The 20,263-nt window shown below is 37.6% G+C and overlaps 1 protein-coding gene across 2 annotated transcripts in view; it reads left to right on the top strand.

Moving 5' to 3' along the window:
- Window positions 1–20,263, top strand: part of LRP6 (LDL receptor related protein 6) — a 149,616-nt gene that overhangs the window by 79,759 nt on the left and 49,594 nt on the right. For both annotated transcript variants that reach the window (XM_023226169.1, XM_023226170.1), the window contains exons 4-7: window positions 2,746–2,942; window positions 5,697–5,828; window positions 8,369–8,765; window positions 9,846–10,017. In XM_023226169.1, coding sequence (XP_023081937.1) covers window positions 2,746–2,942; window positions 5,697–5,828; window positions 8,369–8,765; window positions 9,846–10,017 — 898 coding nt within the window. The remainder of the gene's footprint in view (window positions 1–2,745; window positions 2,943–5,696; window positions 5,829–8,368; window positions 8,766–9,845; window positions 10,018–20,263) is intronic.

Here is a 20,263-nt window from a genome sequence, read left to right as displayed (position 1 = left end):
CCCATCTCTACTAAAAATACAAAATTAGCCAGGCATGGTGGTGCACACCTGTAATCCCAGCTACTACTTGGGAGGCTGAGGCAAGAGAATCGCTTGAACTCTGGAGGCAGAGGTTGCAGTGAGCCAGGATCACGCCACTGCACTCCAGCCTGGGTGACAAGAATGAGACTCTGTCTCAAAAAACAAATTAGTATAGTATTTACTGATTCTAATAAGCCATTGATTTTAAGAACTTACTGATTTATAAAACTACCACATGAAATGTTCACATTGTAAATGTTACCCTTATATCAGAAATATTAAAATATTGAAAATATGTGTCTTAAAATTGAGGAATCATTAATGAAAGTGTTAAGTAGCAAGCATAGTGCTGAATGGCTTTTGCATGTGTTGTTTAATCTTCATAGTAACTCAGTGAGGATAGATTATTACCTTCCGTTGACAGATGAAGAAATAAAACTTGTAGAAATGGTGTCAGTAATAAGTGTCGGGGGGGATTTAAGCTCACCTCTGGTTTCTAAGTTTATGCATTCAGTTAGTATATAAAATGAATATAGCTTTTAGGGATTTTGCCTTTTCCATTTGTTTATTTTCCTATGTTTAGTTCAGTAGAGTGAATTTCAACTTTTCACTTAATGATATACAAAGAACTTTTTGAAAGCTTTTTTTTCCTTGAGATTTTCAAAGCAGTTCTTTAAGATGGTGAAATGTCAAGTAACTTAGTCTTAACTACTCTTTATTTTTCATTTGTGTTACTTGTCTTTTTTTGGCAGCTTTCTCAGTTCTCTCTCTTTCCACTATGAATTTTGGAAGACTTTAGTGTGAAATATACAGGCCTGTTTAAAATTGAACATAAACTGTGCCATCACCCTGTAAATAATACAGTCTCTTTAGTAAATTTAATAAAACTGTCCATTTAAAAAGCGGAAGAAAGCACTTCAGGAGAAGGCATTGTGATAGTTCTCTTTGGGAAATGAGAAGGAATAGTAAGCTTTTTACTTAGGGAAGAGAGGATTAAGGAAAATGAGAAAACTGGTGATATGGGTTGGCAGTGCAGGTACCTTGTCTGAATTTATAATGCTTTAGACTAAGACCATTCCATGTGCAATCACAGATGGTAATCCTGCTTACACTTAAACATGATCTTAATTGCCTTTAATTTAATATACTGATAGTCTGTTAGTAGAAAATGTCGGTTAACCTCAAGGACCTGAAAATTGAATCATCTTTCTTTTTTTTGTTTTTTGTTTTTTTTTGAGACGGAGTCTCACTCTGCAGCCCAGGCTGGAGGTGCAGTGGTGCGATCTCGGCTCACTGCAAGCTCCGCCTCCCTGGTTCACACCAGTCTCCTGCCTCAGCCTCCTGAGTAGCTGGGACTACAGGCGCCCACCACCACGCCCGGCTACTTTTTTTGTATTTTTTGTATTTTTTTTTGAGATGGAGTCTCGCTCTGTCGCCCAGGCTGGAGTGCAGTGGCCGGATCTCAGCTCACTGCAAGCTCCGCCTCCCGGGTTTACGCCATTCGCCTGCCTCAGCCTCCCGAGTAGCTGGGACTACAGGCGCCTGCAACCTCGCCCGGCTAGATTTTTGTATTTTTTAGTAGAGACGGGGTTTCACCGTGTTAGCCAGGATGGTCTCGATCTCCTGACCTCGTGATCCACCTGTCTTGGCCTCCCAAAGTGCTGGGATTACAGGCGTGAGCCACCGTGCCAGGCCTGAATCATCTTTCTTAAGATATATGATACTTCTAATTTCTCTTCAGTAGCTTATGTTTTCCCCTCCCTTTTCCCTTCATTTTTCTTTCCCTTCCTCCCTCTCTACCCATCTCTGCCTCCTGGGTGGGCTATTGGGAAACTGGGAAACATGAATTTATGAAAATATCAAAACATGTATTTTCTTGAATATTATTTTGACTCAAAACGTGATTTGTCCATTATTCCAGAGCATTTGCTTGTTCTATAACTCTTATACTCTGCAAAGTTCTGTGCCTTAAGTGCTAACTAGGCTGTCTGCTTTTCCTTTTAAACAGTATGTATTGCTCGTGAACATTTTGGGTCTGCTTTGTCTCATGAATATATTCTACCAGTGACAGAACTTCTTTTTGGCTCCTGAATAGAGTGAAAAGCCAGCTAAGATGATTATTTGCTGGAGCTAGACTGGGCTTTGCAGGGAGAGTGCTACCTGCATGCCATTTTGGCCTCATGTTTATGTTTCATTCTAAGTTATCAAAACCATAAGAAGTGATGGACAAAACAGGCTCAGGTTCTTTGTTCTTTCACATCAAGAAGGAAAAAACCTATTGCTGATATATATCTACTTCAGTGCCAACTGTAACCCCTGTGCTTTTTCTCATTACTTACCTTTCTCTGTCTGATGACATGAATTACGTGAAAGGATGGAAGCTGTGAGTCCAGAGATGGTAGCTGAAGAGGAGGATTTGACAGCAGTGCAAACAATGAAAAAGCAGTGCTGTCTCTCTGCCAGGTATCTGGTACTGAACTTGAGGCCTGCTGCCAAATTAGGGACTATTCCGAAGTGCTTGTTTGGGGCTTTTGGATACCTTAAAAATATATATGAATTCATTATGTAAATTATTTTTTATAGGTGTATTTGACCTAATGGTATGTATTACTCAAGATTTGTATGTGTTAATGTGAACTAAGATCATTTTAGTGGGAGAGGTGAAGTTATGGTAGAAGAAGAAAATTTAGAAATAAGTTAAAATTTTTCTCTTTGTATTAATAGGCAGGCAGTGGTTAAAGGTTCGCTTCCGCATCCTTTTGCCTTGACGTTATTTGAGGACATATTGTACTGGACTGACTGGAGCACACACTCCATTTTGGCTTGCAACAAGTATACTGGTGAGGGTCTGCGTGAAATCCATTCTAACATCTTCTCTCCCATGGATATACATGCCTTCAGCCAACAGAGGCAGCCAAATGGTAAGTGATCCTTGATTTTTAAATTGCAAGTTGGAACAGCTTTGTAGCACTCTAATGTCTAGCTTTAGTGAGAATCAGGAGGAGGGAGGGCATATCCAAAGATAATTGGCGGGAATAAAAATGAGTTAAAATCCTACTTGGGAGGCTGAGGCAAGAGAATCACTTGAACTCAGGAGGCCAAGGTTGCAGTGAGCTGAGATTGCGCCATTGCACTCCAGCTTGGGAGACAGAGCAAGACTCGGTCTCAAAAAAAAAAAAAAAAAAGAGTTAAAATCCCAGCACTTTGGGAGACCAAAGCAGGCAGATCACATGAGGTCAGGAGTTTGAGACCAGCCTGGCCAACATGACAAAACCCTGTCTCTACTAAAAAATACAAAAATTAATGGGGTGTGGTGGTGTGCACCTGTAGTCCCAGCCACTTGGGAGGCTGAGGCAGGAGAGTCACTTGAACCTGGGAGGTGGAGATTGCAGTGAGCTGAGATTGTGCCACTGTACTGCAGCCTGGGCAACAGAGCAAGACTTTGCTCAAAAAAAAAAAAAGGGAAAATGTAAAAATATAATTCAGGTTAGGCAATAGCCTAGATCATTTGTAGCCTATCACTACAGAACACCTCAGACTTTTTGGGTCAGCAGTTCTAGAGGTGGAGAAGAGAAAGATAGTTTAAAAATTGAGATAGCTTATATGCTAGGCTTACAACAAATTAAGTTTTTGTTCATATTATTTCTTTCAGTATGTAGTTGAATGTGTTGATGTGAGTGTGTTTAAAAAACAAACTCTTGGGCCAGGCTGGGAGGCCGAGGCAGGTGGATCACTTGAGGTTAGGAGTTTGAGACCAGCCTGGCCAACATGGGGAAACCCCATCTCTACTAAAAAAACAAAAATATTAACCAGGTGTGGTGGCGCATGCTTATAATCCCAGCGACTTGGGAGACTGAGGCTGGAGAATCACTTGAACCCAGGAGGTGAAGGTTGCAGTGAGCCAAGATCGCGCCATTGCACTTCAGCCTGGGCAACAAGAACAAAATTATGTCTCAAAAAAAAAAACACTCCCTCTTCTTTTTAAATGAAAACTCTGTTAATCTAGAATATATTGGAATTTAAGTACCTCAGCTTGCTAAATAAAATACCTACTTAAACTTTTCTGCGTACCCCTCCCACCTTGTTTTCCTTAGTTTTGGTTCTATTTTTGGTCAGCTTTTACAATGACTTGGGCTATGACTGCTGAGAACTTTTAAGAGATGACTGGAATTAGGTTTAAAAGGAATATGAGAATGTTAAGGGTTTGGCACTTTTGTGTAAATAAATGTCTGGCATCTGTCTGAGTGTATTTCAGATTTTATTACATAGCCAAAAATGAAGAGTTTTTGAAACATGTGTTGCCTTATATTGGCTCTTTCAATTTAGGGGGAGATAATCAAATATTGAAAGTGTTATGTTGGAATCTGATGATCATGAACCCATAAAAATGTTTTTAAATGTATGTGTTACTCTTCTGTACAAAAGAAAACATTCAGTCACTCGTATGAATTTTTTTTATTCTTCATAGGTCTGAAAAGAGAATTTTCCCTGTTTTTTGTTTGTTTTTTTGAGATGGAGTCTTACTCTGTTGTGCGTTTATGTGATCATGGCTCCTTGCAGCCTCCAACTTCCAGGCTCAAGTGATCTTCCCACCTCAGCCTCCCGAGTAGCGGGGACTACAGGCATATGCCACCACACCTGGCTAATTTTAGTATTTTTTATAGAGGTAGGGTCTCACCATGTTGGTGACCCAGGCTAGTCTCAAACTCTTGGGCTTAAGTGACCCACCCGCCTTGGCCTCCCGAAGTGCTGGGATTACAGTCATGAGCCACCGTGCCTGGCTTCCTGTTTTTCATTTTTAAATGGCATTGTTGGTCCTTTGTGTTTTACTAATTTGAGAATTTGCAGTTATCTTTCATGTTGGTTACTTTTATCTTTCATGTTCCATTGGTCTCCATCTTATGTTGATTTTTTTCTATGAGTATTGTTTGGACATATCCTTTTCCATAATTTCCAAAGTTTGCTAATTAGTTTTCTCTGCTTTTCATTTTCCCCTTTTTTCTGCTTATCCCTTCTATGTTAATCTTCCCAACGCATAACTTTTCAACATAATTACTTTTCTTGGCTTTCAGTGTCCTTCACTTTAATCTATTCCCATTCTTTGTACTCATTCAGCATTAGTTCCTTTTAGTTCATAGAAGTCTTATCCTCCAGTTACACCATTCACCTGATTATCTTACCCAGTTTGTAGCCCCCAAAGTTGTATTCAGATAGCGTTACCATACTTGAAATGTCCTCTTATCTATCCGTCCTATCCTTGAAGGCTCCTGTGCTATATACTCCACAAAGCTCTTCAATTCTTTAAACCTCAGTGGATTTTTTTCCCATATGACTCTATACTTATTGTCTATAATGTGCAAAATAGCACTTAGTTTTATTGGTTTTTTTTTTTTTCTTTTAGTTTTACTTTTTGTTAATTTTGTTTAACTGACTGAATTGTAACTTCTTTTAGGGCAAGGATCTCCTGCTTTACTTCTTGTGTATTCCTCTTTGAACACAAAATACTAAGTAAATTCACACTGATTAATTCCTGTCTTTGCAGATGGTTTGATAGTCAAGCACCTGCATGACATTTGGTAATAATTTTGGCTTATCACAGTTGTTCATGTTATGGTTGTTAACCTTTGTGTACTTAGTAATCATTGGTATTAATCAATGTGATTTATATTTGACAGCCACAAATCCATGTGGAATTGACAATGGGGGTTGTTCCCATTTGTGTTTGATGTCTCCAGTCAAGCCTTTTTATCAGTGTGCTTGTCCCACTGGGGTCAAACTCCTGGAGAATGGAAAAACCTGCAAAGATGGTAAGAAGATATTATCCAAAATGAAAAATTTTGTAACTATTGGAATTCTTTATGATTTGTTTTCTCTATAATCAGCTCGCTAGGTTATACTGCTTTGGGAGACCAGTCACTTAATTTCACACATGGTTATAGAATAGCGTGTTTTGTTCTGTGGCATCACTTGAATGCTATTTTTTAAATTACTTTAGTGTTTTAAATAACATATTTTTGAAAAAAGTTACTTGTATCTTTTCTGTCAAATCTCATAGTCATTGATATCACAGTTGATACTTATGGAAATGAGTATTCTCATAAAGAGTATATTGTTAACAGCATTTGTGAATAAAGAACCTCTGTGAAAGAAAGTAGGTTTATTAAACTTTTAGCTACAAAGAATATCATGAGATATATTTTATAACAAATTATTTAAGGACATTTTAAATTGCTCTTTAACAACAGAGAGATTCTTTCAGAGCTAGGAAAAAAAATCCATATTGTACTGTTTAAAACAACTTCTTTTTATACTTAAGAAACACACTTTGCCTCTTCTCCTTACTCTTAATTCCCTATAGAGAGAGGGCATGTTGGAGAAAGTATACTGATTTAGGACATTTTAAGGGACTTCCAGTTTGGAAGAACACCAGTTCTTCTGTTTTTCTTCTTAATGAGAATGTTATTCTTCATTGTCACCCCTATGGATCACCATCTGGTTCTCTAGCAACCAGCAAGACCTGGTAAGAAAATTGTTATATTTAGCTGTGGCTTCTGTATCTCACTCTGAAAAGCAGAAGCCTGTGTTTTGGAGTGTGTTAGAGTCCCTGGCAAGGGGGCCGGGGAGTCAGAGAGATGGAATTGAGTCTGTGTACAGGATGTTTGTTATGACTTGGCATTGATAAATTATCCTCATAGTAAAAGGTGAAGCTGGCTGACTCTTGTCAAATGGTTTCCATGGCAGACAACAATTTGGTTTCAATTTAAAACAAAAGGTTTTTGTAATGTTGCTTTTTTCTTTAAAAATGTAGCCTGACTTTAAAACAGAGGATTTATTTTAGCAATAATGGTCTATCTGCTCCCTCACAGCAGTGCAAGTGTACATATTTAACCAGTTTTGAATTTCATATGTGCATTTGGCATGTAGTAGTCTTAAGTTAACTATTCTGTTTTGATCACCTTGCTCCAATTAACAGCTCTATGACTTCTTTGTGAAGTTCTGGGCTGGCTCCTTTTGGTTGTTAGCTGGGGCAGTGAATTGTACAAAGTTATTCCCACTTGGTTCCTGCAGTGGCATTTGGGCTGTATTTTCTTCAAGTTGGATTCATTTATAATTAGCTCTAGAGTGAAAGAGCCGATTTTGAGAGGCTTCACTCCTCTTCTCAGTTTTTTAACTTGTAATTGCAGGTTGATTCTTGAAGTTTATATGCCAGCATTTTGTTTTGGACTCATTTATTTAGCTGGGAATCTTTTCTTGTTCTTTCAGTTGTCAATTTGCTTACTGTCTTTTATTAGCTTCTTACAGTTAGATGATTTTTTGCTGGTGGTTTACTTGAACATTTAAAATGAGAAGAAAATTGAGCTCAGTATCCTCATTCTTAGTTATGTGGTTAAATATTTGGGGCTTGGGCTTAAAACAGTTCATAAATAAACCTAATTTAAGATTCAGTAAAATAAAAATCTGAAAGTCTTTATTTTTTAATATTATTGGTACGTATTAGTTAATATTTCTTGAGTACTTACATGTTCAGTACCTTCCTGAGTTTTAGATTTATCTCCTTTAATCCTTACAGCAGCCTTACAAGGTATAGATGAAGAAACTAGGCTTAGAGGGATTAGATATTTTCTCAATGTTTGTGTAGCTTCTTGAATCAAATTATATTGGGTCCACAACTCTTAACCACTGTGTTATGTTTATCTGGTTCCTTCCCTCTACTGCAGCTGTTTGCTTCTCCATAGCTTGCTTTGTCCTCAATTCTGTGAGGTATTGCCATGTATTTCTCTTTGTTAAGACAGCTTTACTGAGGTGTAACTTATATACCATATAAAATCCATCCATTTTTTAAATTGTACAATTCAGTGACTTTTTAGTAAATTGACAGAGTTATACAGTTATCACCACGATCCAATTTTAGAACATTCCTATCAACCACAAAGATTCTTGTCCTAAATTTCTTTATCTTTTTTTTAAAAATGCTTCTTGAACAAAAGATCTATATCCTACATCTCCTTCTCCTTTAATACGCAGCTACTTAGCTTCTTAGTCATTACATAGTCATTATTCATTGTACTTTTAACTAGCTGGATTAATTCCAGTGAAACCATACAGTGTATCACAACTTAATTTGGAGAGTTAGCCATTAAACAGCTTGACTTCAGAGTAGATTCTTCCTATTTCACTGTATTACTTTCCATTTCCACTCTAAAGAGAGCTTATATCCTTTTGTGTTAATTTATGTATATTTTATATTAATTTTATATTTATTTTTCAGTTCTTGATTCTTTATCTAGAGCAGGTAAATTTTATCTCTGGGTTTCAAACTATTCTTCATTTCACTTTGTTGTTCTAGGTGCCACAGAATTACTGCTTTTAGCTCGAAGGACAGACTTGAGACGCATTTCTTTGGATACACCAGATTTTACAGACATTGTTCTGCAGTTAGAAGACATCCGTCATGCCATTGCCATAGATTACGATCCTGTGGAAGGCTACATCTACTGGACTGATGATGAAGTGAGGGCCATACGCCGTTCATTTATAGATGGATCTGGCAGTCAGTTTGTGGTCACTGCTCAAATTGCCCATCCTGATGGTATTGCTGTGGACTGGGTTGCACGAAATCTTTATTGGACGGACACTGGCACTGATCGAATAGAAGTGACAAGGCTCAATGGGACCATGAGGAAGATCTTGATTTCAGAGGACTTAGAGGAACCCCGGGCTATTGTGTTAGATCCCATGGTTGGGTAAGAAGCTCTACTGATAGCAAATTCTGTGTGGTGTTTCTGTTTTTCACAGGTTCCTAAAAACATTGATTAAGATAACATGGCACACACACACATATATATGTGTATATATATATATATATATATATATTGGTTTCCAGTAAACAGCTCTTTAATGACTGTCTATTTTTAGGATATGGTGATTGGAATACAATCTCAAGTTTAAAAATTGCTAGTTTTTTGCATTGGATGTCTTAGATATTTTTTCTTTCTAAATTAAGTCCATGTTTGCTGACTTTGGGTGTTGTCTGCAGATTTTGCTCGGATTGCATCATTACCATGAAAAATGTGGAAAGAAATTGTTTTCAGAACTCTTTCCCTTCCCCTAGAAGCTTTATAGTAAAGAATATAGCTTACTTTTATTTCCCTAAGTACATGAATAACTTGATTTCCAAAACTTTGTCAGCCTATGCAATGCAGCTTTACTTCTTTACTGTTGTTGTTTGTTTATTTGTTTTGTTTTACCATGCCACCCGGATCGTAGTCTAGGGAAGTACAACTTTTTACATACTCAACAATTTTATTATTATTATGATATTTTTTCTGAGGACGAGCATAGTGACAAATTACACCTCAGTATATACCAATGCCTTAGAGCCATTTAAACATCCAGGAACCATAAGAATCACTTAGCACTGCGGCAAGAAATAGTTATTTTGAGAATTCAGTTTGCCGTCTGACTAATACTGCTGTGATAAGCCTTTTGTGCCAGAGATGACAAGCCATCAAGGAAAAGAGAGAAAGTTCATGGAAAAGGACACACAGTGTTTTTTTTAAAAAAAGAAGTAAAACTATAATCTCGTTATTGGGAGGCATTTTCAGGATTGGCTCTGGAACACGCTGTTTGATCTGAAAATTTCCCACAATCTTACATACTGCTGTGATAAATGTCTTAAACACACTCTTCATACGCTTTTTTTCCCCTTCTATGGCATTAACTGATGATACCAGTGTAATAGGAGGGGTGGATCTCACCTTTAGAATATCTGAAAGTTACATTTTATTATCTATTTTTAGCTCATTTTCTGTATACTTCTATAGGTACATGTATTGGACTGACTGGGGAGAAATTCCGAAAATTGAGCGAGCAGCTCTGGATGGTTCTGACCGTGTAGTATTGGTTAACACTTCTCTTGGATGGCCAAATGGTTTAGCCTTGGATTATGATGAAGGCAAAATATACTGGGGAGATGCCAAAACAGACAAGATTGAGGTTTGTTTTTTGCTTTTTCATTTTCAAGCCACTTTTATAATGGGTTTTGAGCTGACAGTATAATAATTTGAGTACAGATATTCTTTCTTCTTGACAGTTGTCTGGGGTGCCAAAGATACGTTTTACAGAAATTTTACTCAACCTTCATGTTTCTAGGGATAATATATTCTCTTCCACGTAATCCTAGGATAGAGAGATGTATTGGTATGAGAAATGGCTGTTGATCAGTTTCTAGTCTTAAAAGGTTATATAAGTGATTTTCGTCATTTCGGGTAAAGCCATTGCTTGAATTTCCTAGGGGTAATTTCTGCAAACCAAAATTATGTAAGCTCTATACTGGAAGAACTGGCTGTCCCAAGTTAGGAAAACAAAGTCCATATGTATGTTTATGTGTGTGTGTATATATATCTTTTATTGCTGTTACTTGTTTTGGGGTGGATGGTAGAATGTATTAAATCATATGCTGGTTACATGCAAACAATTTTAAAATTGATTTATGGGCTGTGTGGGAGCAAGACTAATTAAGCAAAGGTTGGGGAAAAAAATATTTACCAAGTGGTAGAATTAAGTTTGTGGCAATCAAATAGATTATGGTGAAAATAATCAGTGATTAATATTTTATCACAATGTTTTGTTAGTGGCATGTATCTCTGATATTGGTGTTAAGTCTAAAATTAACAACTTCGAATTAGACTTTGCTACAGGTCTTATGGATTACATAGATAAAACAGAGTTGGGATCTCAATTTTCCTTTGGGGGAATCTTCTCATACAAGGATGGCTTTAAACGACTCTTCAGAGAGACTCTGTACACATCTAATGGACAGAAAATTCAGACTCTAGAACAGTTGTTTTAGAAAGGTATTCTGTAGAGTACCTATGACTCTGAGGGAATAATGACTTAAAGGGCCTTGCTTCCAAAATGGAAACTTGGAGTAGAAGAAACCCTGTTAGTATTCCACCAGGCTCAAATACTGAAAACGGCATCTGTTGTTCTTGCAGCTGGTTTTCATTAATAGAAACTTTTGCATAGACTCCATAAATTTTCTCCCTGTTAGTATTTCACTGCCTCCCACTCTTTTCAAATCCAACTTGATGTTTAAATCTTTTAACAGTTGGAGTGCATTGCTAATGAGACAGAGGTTATGAGTTCATGTTTCAGACAGGCTTTTAGCTTCATTTTGGTCTGCTTGAATATAGATTGCCTACCTAAATCCCATCTAGTCCACACCTGTGGATTATCAACTATACATGCGTGTATAGGTTATGAGTATGCTTAGGAAAACAGTTTAAAGCCCATATATTTTAGAAGAATATCTGTAGCAAGAAAATTTACATAAGGGAATGCTTTCAATTTATTATCACACAGGGTTTTTTAAATTCCATATTTGGTTTTGCCCATCTTAGCCTGTTATAACTGACTGATTAGCCTGAAAATAAAATCATTTGTTTCTTACTGGGAATATTTCAAGACTCATTTTCCCCACTTTAGGTATAATTCTTTAGTTACAGAAATGTATTCAGAATAACAAATAGTTCAGAAGGGATTCAGATAAAAACATTACAATTTATGGAGTTCCCAGTGCCTGTCTTTAAGAATAAAAATTAATACACTTTATAAAACAATATATAACATTGATTAAATAGGATGTATTTTCCTAGTTTGTAGTGAGTGCAGTAGATTTTAAAATTAGAATTCCTTTTCTGGTCACTTTGTTATGTTTCCTTGAGCTATGCTCATATATATATATATACACATACATATAGTGGCGTCATTGGCTCCTTCAGCCGTTCTTTCCTTCTTCCCTGTATGGTACCAGCATCCGTAAACCTGTTTTTAATTTTTTTCATTCATTCGTTCATTTGTTCCTTCATTCATTCATTCTTTTAATCTGCAAAGGCTCTGTCACCCATAAATCTTATTTTTAGATACATCTTTCTCCTTCTAGGTTTGCTGGAACACAACTGCTGTTTGGTTTTTATCCCCTTTTTATAGACTGATGTTTGTGGTAAATTTACTTCTGTATACATGAAGACCTCCCTTTATAATTTCCCCTGGAGATTCGGATGAGTTTTCACTATTAGGACATCAGAGCCTTTGCCATTTTATTTACATAGGCACATCTAGGAAATAAAGAGAGCATATAGTTATTTATTCCCTTCTTATGTTGATGTAAAATCTGATACTTGGCAAACTAAAGAAAGAGTGCAGCTCTTCATCTAAATTAGTCTTGCATAACTAGGGGAGAAAAACTGGGATTTCCCATCCTGAGACTAGTAGTGATTCTAGGAGCAACTGCTTCTACCAGCTTTTCATCTCCCTTGACTTGATAATACTGAACTTGAAAACTTTTAGAAAGATATGTAATTTTAAAAATCCCTCTTTTTCCAAGAAGTGTATTTGCTAGCCTTTTGTTAGTGGCAGCTGATCCCAGATACTGATCTAACCCTAGTCTGGGTGACATTCTCCCTTCTAGTCCCATTTCCTTAGAAAGCTTCCTAGCTTTTGTCATGCCTAAAAATGAAAGCTGCTTTTCGCTGGGACTATAAGAGAGTATCAAATTATGGTTGTGTTAACCCTGTTCTCTTCTGAAAGACTTAAGAGTCTGTTTGGTTGGCCAGGCGCGGTGGCTCACGCCTGTAATCCCAGTACTTTGGGAGGCCAAGGCGGGTGGATCACGAGGTCAGGAGTTCGAGACCAGCCTGGCCAACATGGCAAAACCCTGTCTCTAGTAAAAATACAAAAATTAGCTGGGCGTGGTGGCAGGCATCTGTAATCCCAGCTACTTGGGAGGCTGAGGCAGGAGAAACGCTTGAACCCTGCAGGCGGAAGTTGCAGTGAGCCAAGATCATGCCATTGCACTCCAGCCTGGGAGACAAGATGCAAGACTCTGTCTCAAAAAAAAGAGTCTGGGATCACACTGTTGTATATGTGTTTATAGTACATTTGGAAAGAAAAGATAATTATTTGGTAAATTATTATGTAGCAAGGTAAGACATAGTAAACCTATGTGTCTTGAGTGGATCACATGGGAAAGTCTCATTGTGTTCACTCATTTATGCTACCTACTCGCTTAGTGGAAATTCTTTAGATCAGCTTCTCACTTCCTCTTTTGTAAGTGGTGATGTGACCAGATGCTGGCTACATTAGGGAAACCAGGGAGAAGGAATGAGGAATTCTGGATATTAGATGTGTTTTTATATTATACAGAGTTGTAGAAAGAATGACTAGATTTAACCTAAGCTTCTGGAAGGAGAGATTGAGCATAGGGCATTGCTAATGATGTCACATTTTTTTAAAAAAAATGGTTGTGGTATTTGGCTCCTGCTTTAATAGAATAACATATATGTGAGGGTATGTCTGTTTTCCCTACTTGCCAGGTGATAGTGGCCACCTATCTGTAGGTGTTATTTAAAAGGTGCTTGCTAGTACTTGTTTATGTCTCTTCTTCATTATGCTGAAATGACTTCATTGCCTTTTGTGGACAAACCTAGTTTACTTGTCTGCACTGTACTTCTGCCACCACCCCCTCCCCGCCTCCCAATTTTTACTATATTGTTGTGGGGCCTTCCCATAATAAGTACTAAAGCATTAGCAGAAAGAATAATTTTCATGTTATTGATAGCGGAAAGATCAAAAGTCTTTATTTCGATTTTATATGACCCTTCAGGAGGCAGAACAACATTGTCTTAACAGCATTCCTTTTTTTTGGGGGGTCAGGTTTTACTGCTGAAAACGTCTGTTGCACTGAGGGCATGTAGAACTTCTTACTAATAGCAAAGATATGTCATTGATAATTTATAGGTTTAAAACATTTTTGCCGTGGTGTAAAATTCAGAATGTACTATTAGTTTATATTTTCTTGAGGTTACTTTTCTTGTTGTATACCCATTTAACTGATTGACAAAAATCAATATGTTTCTAATCTTTGGTTTTATTGAAAGCAGTAGTGTTGTCATAGCTAAATTTTTCTCACAGTTTCTTTCCTTCCTTCCTTCCTTCCTTCCTTCCTTCCTTCCTTCCTTCCTTCCTTCCTTCCTTCCGTCCGTCCTTCCTTCCTTCCTTCCTTATGGAGTCTCACTATTTCACCCAGGCTGGAGTGCAGTGGTGCAATCTCAGCCCACTTCATGCAAGCTCCGCCTCCCAGGTTCACGCCATTTTCCTGCCTCAGCCTCCCAAGTAGCTGGGACTACCGGCACTACCAGCGTCTGCCACCATTCCTGGCTAAGTTTTTGTATTTTTAGTAGAGACAGGGTTTCACCGTGTTAGCCAGGCTGGTATAGGCGTGAGCCACTGCACCCGGCCTTTTTTTTTTTTTTTGAGACTTGGTCTCACTCCGTCGCCCAGGCTGGAGTACAGTCGCGTGATCTCAGCTCAATGCAACCTCTGCCTCCCAGGCTCAAGTGATACCCCTGCCTCAGCCTCCCGAGTAGCTGGGATTACAGGCGCATGCCACCATGCCTGGCTAATTTTTGTATTTTTAGTAGAGACGGGGTTTCTCCATGTTGGCCAGGCTGGCCTCGAACTCCTGACCTCAAATGATCCACCCACCTCGGCCTCCCAAAGTGTTGAGATTATAGGCGTGAGCCACCGTGCCCGACCTATTTTTTCATTATATACTTTTTATTTTGGTTTCTCCTCCCCACTTTCATTTCTGAGTTTCTACTGACAATGCAGCAACACATGATAGTATAGGTAAAAAGATTTTCCTGTCTACTTTAAGAACATGTGTATTTGCTTTAAATCTTAGAGTAAGCTTCCCTACTTTAAAAGGATACAATGTCCATAGCTAGTTTTGTACAAACCTAATTTTACCTGGCACAACTTTGTTGGGAAACAGAAACAAAGATTATTAGAACCTTTAGTACCAAGAAATTTTGAATAAAGAAGGTATTATTTTGTATAATGTGTACTGAAATTCACTTGGCATTTGGTGAATGTTCTGTTTCATATTCTAAGCCTGAAATTGCAGGACTACATTTTCCTGTGATAACTTCCTTTATTTCATCAATACCGTAATAAGGAAATTTGTTTCCCAAGTATTCAAACTTCTTTTTTAAAGGAATTTCTTTGTCTGGTATCTTAGCCTTTGTATTGTTAAAAACATATAGGAACTTGTTGATAATTTTTTTTACTGTTGGTTTATAAGATTAATTCCTCCTTAAGAAATTATAATAAAAAAATCTATTGTTGAGATGAGGCTGTTCTGATAATATGACAAGTATCAACAAGTACTTTTGAATCTTTGCCAATTTATAACATTAAAATTGATTATACGTTCAGTTTGAGGCTGGTCACGGTGGCTCACGCCTGTAATCCAGCACTTTGGGAGACTGATGTGTGCTGATCACTTGAGGCCAGGAGTTTGAGACCAGCCTGGCCAACATGGTGAAACCCTGTCTCTACTAAAAATACAAAAATTAGCCCAACGTGGTGGCATGTGCCTGTAATCACAGCTATTTAGGAGGCTGAGACACAAGAATCATTTGAACACAGGAGGCGGAGGTTGCAGTGAGCTGAGATCAGGCCACTGCAATCCAGCATGGACAACACAGCAAGACTCTGCTTTAAAAAAAAAAAAGAAAGATTGATTATACTTTCAGTTTGAGAAATATTTAAAATAATTAATTTAAATACCTGAATATTTGCCCATATGTGCTACTTTACCACACAATATGTACCGTATGTTAGTGTGGATATATATTTCTCCCCAAATCTTCATAACATATGATCACGGAAGAATTATATTGATAAACTCCATCATTAGATTCCTCAACTCAGCAGAGCACGTGGATTTTGGATTTATGTTCATTGAGTTGTAAACATGGTGCTGTCCTGTTGTGTTATTTTGTGTCTGGGGTACATCGCATAACAATAAATTTGTGAACTCCTATTTGAAAATTGCCAGTTGATTATCGGGCACAGTGGCTCACACTTGAAATCCCAGCACTTTGGGAGTGTTGAGGTAGGAGGATCCCTTGAGGCTAGGAGTTTGAAACCAGCCTGGGTAACACAATGAGATCCCTGACTCCACAGAATATAAAAATTAGCTGGGCATGGTAGTGCACTCCTGGAGTCCCAGCTACTTGGGAGGCTGAAGTGGGAAGATCACTTGAGCCCAGGAGTTTGAGACCAGCCTGGGCAACATGGCAAAACCTCGTCTCTACAAAAAATGCAAAAATTAGCCAGGCATGGTGGTATGCAACTATAGTCCCAGCTACTCTGGAGGCTGAGGTGGGAGGATCACTTGAGTCTGGGAGGCAGAGGTTGCAGTGAGCTGAGATCATGCCACTGAACTCTAGCTTGGGCAACAGAGCAAGACCCTGTCGCCCAAAAAACAAAAGAATTTATTTTAGCTGTGCTTGAAAAGAATGAGAGCAAACAGGGCGGTTTTCCCTTGTTGACATGTTAATCTTTTCCCTATTAGGTTTTTGGGGCCTCAGGACAGTGAGGCTTTCAGAAGTGTCTTATGAAGCTGTTGAGTATAATTGACCAGGATGTTGACATTCATCATCATGATGCCTTCATCTGGAACTCTGTTCTCAATTTTTTCGTTTCCTGGAGTAATACAGGTTTTAGAAAGCTTTGGTCACAGTAGTAATTTTTAGCTCTAACAGAAAAAGAGCATAGTAATTGCAAATGTTTAATATTCAATGCAAAAAATATTATATAACTACCCAGAGTAACATACTCATTATGTCTTGAGTACATATAAGTCATTTTAAATATGAAAACAATTAAATTGTTTTCATATGTACTCAGACATAATGTATCTTGAAATAGGTTAAAAGGCATTGAATATAGCGCTGTTATTGCCCCTACCTCTCTCTTAAACAGGTGCATGGTGTCCCTTTACTTCACCTACTGGGTCCAAAGCATTTCTTTATACTTGTCACCTCAGTGAGATTTGGCGTGATTGAAATGTTGTTTCCATGGATAAATATTCTGTGTTTTAAAATCCCTTTTATGTGAAATTATATTTTATGTTCTATGAAGTTGTATCAAAAAAAATACATTCCCCAACCCTCAGTCATATCTGTCTCTCTTATGTGTAAGCTTTTAATAAACTGCTTGTTTTGGATATTGTCTGGAACATTAGAAGAGAATGGTTCATTTTGGGCATAATTTGAGTTTCTCTTCTAGAACTTCATAGCATTCCCACTCTAGCACATTTTATGGTGGGTGCTTGGTTGTCCTCCTGCATCTATTCCTTGAACTTGTCTTGTCAAGTGAAGTTGCATAGCAGCAATTTTGGTAGTAGACTGGCTGCATTCCAAGATTGCATGGGCAATCCTGTCTTGACATTTAATGAGCTGATGAAATGACTCAAAGACTGGATGTGATGTCTGTAGAAGATTTGCCATTACCTCTTCTTTGTGCAGATAATGTTATGGTTAACCCATGTCTATTTCCTCTTGTAGCCTATATTCTCAGTGTGGTTTAGAATATTTCAGAGTGTTAAACCAATGCCACAGTGTGGTCAAAGCAGCTGAAACCACTGGAGACTCTGGTTCAGATTTGGAGTTAGATTTTAGAAGTGACAGAAGCCTAATTTCAGTTTAACTAATTAAACCACTCTGAGGTAATACAGTGAAGTAAACCCTTAAGAGTTGCCAGATTTAATTAACATTGGCACAGTTTTTAAAGCATAAGTGTAATCTTTTGGAATTGCCTAAAGTGGTTCATTTGTTCTGGGTTCAGAATATACAAACAAGCTTTTGCCAGAATTTGTGTTATTTTAAACATAAGGGGCTTAAACTGTATTTATAGAGCTAGTAACCTGTCTAAAACTTTTACAGGAATATGAGTAAATGGAATAGTAATTTCTTTAAGACAAAGCAACATGTTCTTATTTCGCTATGGTAACTTGTGCCCAGTAGAAAAAGATTGTGTGGCTGGTACATGAAAAATACTTAGTGGAGAAGTCAGTTTTCTAATAGTGTCACCTCTACAAAAGTAACAGAAGGAAACATTTCAGAATTTGGACTTTGTGTGAAGGAAAATAACATTATCTGTGTGTTTAGATTCAAAGTCTCACAGTCAGATATTGTTTAAGCTGGTGATCCCTTAATCTCTTCAGAGGATCCTTATAATTCGTTTCTATATCATACTAACAAAAATGCTAATAGCGTTTAATTTAATTTAATTTATTTATTTTGAGACTGAGTCTTACTCTGTCGCCCAGGCTGGAGTGCAGTGGGGCGAGATCGGCTCACTGCAAGCTCCGCTTCCTGGATTCATGCCATTCTCCTGCCTCAGCCTCCCGAGTAGCTGGGACTACAGGTGCCCGCCACCACACCTGGCTAGTTTTTTTTGTGTGTTTTTAGTAGAGACGGGGTTTCACCATGTTAGCCAGGATGGTCTCAATCTCCTGACATCGTGATCTGCCTCCCTTGGCCTCCCAAAGTGCTGGGATTATAGGTGTGAGCCACCGCGCTCAGCTGATAATAGCATTTATGAAAAACAGCAGTTATCATCATCATTATTATTTGTGTGTCCTTGGGCTTGCTCCTTAGCTTTTTCTCTTCATTTTTTAAAAATTATGGAAAATGTCTGAGTATAGAAAGCAGAGTAGAGATGACCATGAACTACCTAGTTTTAACCATTGTTAGTACATGGCTGATCTAGACTGTAGTATGTCTTAAGTGGGAGGGTTAAGGAGATGGCAGAAATGGGTTTTCTAATAATATATCTATGGTCTTGATACTTCCTTTTTGACATAGCCTAAAAGAAATGAAAGAATCAGGTCTTTGGCGCTCCTTCTAACCTCTTAGCTAATGTTTTATATGTAAACTTGCAAATGTGACAAGAAGAAAAAAAGTAGTTTGTTTTTATTTTTCTGTCAAAGACGTGTGTGTGTGTGTGTGTGTGTGTGTGTGTAGTTATTTTAACATCATATTAGAATTAAATAGTATATAGCTGGGAGGAAAGAAAGACCAAATAAAAGACATTTGTTTGAAGCTTTACTGAGCCTGATCGATCTGAGGTAAGCCTGAAGGTGACAGGTATAGAGGGGACAGTGATGTAAACTAAAAAAGGAACCAGTTAATTTTCTTATATGCTGTATATAGTAACCACTCTGAAGACTCTAATCCAGCACAGTGCCATATGTAGCCACTAATTACATGTGGCTCTGCAGAACTTAAAATGTGCCTAGGTTGAATTGAGATGTACTTTAATTGTAAAACACATACTAAGAAGACCTAGTATAAAGAAAAAAAAAACATAGATGTCATTAATAAAATTTTAATATTGATTACATGTTGAGAGAAAAGAATTTTGGATGTGTTAGATTAAATAAAGTATATTATTAAAATTCTGTCTACTGTTTTATACTATTTTTTACTCATTATTTCTTTTATTCTAGAAAATGTTTTTATCTTTCTCTTTGTCAAAATTCTAATTCTTCAAGATGAATTTCAACTCCTATTATTTCCTGAAGTTTTTCCTGATTACTTACAGAGAGGGGATATTTGTGTAATTTTAGTGTAAATATCGTTTGCCTCCCCAATTAGATTGTAGTACCTTAGCTGGAAGAGGCCCTGTTCAAACTTCTCAGCATTCATCATGTCTATCATGGTGATTTGCATTTACTAGATGTCTTTACTAATGTTGTTTGATTAGGGGTCTGGTAGAGCAGCAAAAGTGTACTCGTATGAAATTGTCAAATATTTGCTTTTTTTTGTTTACTGTTTTAGTTACTTTATATCTAACTAGCAAAAGTAAACAATAAAAATGGGAGTAGGAAATGGGAGGCTGTAGCTGTGTAGTTTCCTACTGGTTTCAGGATAGATAAAGGTCTCTTGGTTTTTGTCTTCAGTTTAACAGTGAGTGGTTGTTTTGGTCTTTTATTTTCATGTATTCTTTTATGTTTACGTATTTTTATTTTGAAGCACTACGTTAAATAATTAAATACAATCGTGTAGCTGTTTACATTTAGGAACTAAAGCATTTTAATAAAATGATTTTTAAAGGGCAGGAATCAGTGTTTGCCAGGTAGTGCACCTAATACTGTGCTATATATTTAGCATTATTTTATCTGATCCTTAATTAATTCAGTGATGGCAGTGGCGCTGTCCCTTTTTTTTTTTTTTTTGAGACGGAGTCTCGCTCTGTCGCCCAGGCTGGAGTGCAGTGGCCAGATCTCAGATCACTGCAAGCTCCGCATCCCGGGTTTACGCCATTCTCCTGCCTCAGCCTCCCAAGTAGCTGGGACTACAGGCGCCCGCCACCTCGCCTGGCTAGT

The sequence above is a fragment of the Piliocolobus tephrosceles genome, chromosome 10 (genome assembly GCF_002776525.5).
Source record: "Piliocolobus tephrosceles isolate RC106 chromosome 10, ASM277652v3, whole genome shotgun sequence".
Classification (NCBI taxonomy): Eukaryota; Metazoa; Chordata; class Mammalia; order Primates; family Cercopithecidae; genus Piliocolobus; species Piliocolobus tephrosceles.
The sequence above is the reverse complement of the archived record's forward strand: the minus strand, read 5'-3'. Positions and strand labels throughout refer to the sequence as shown.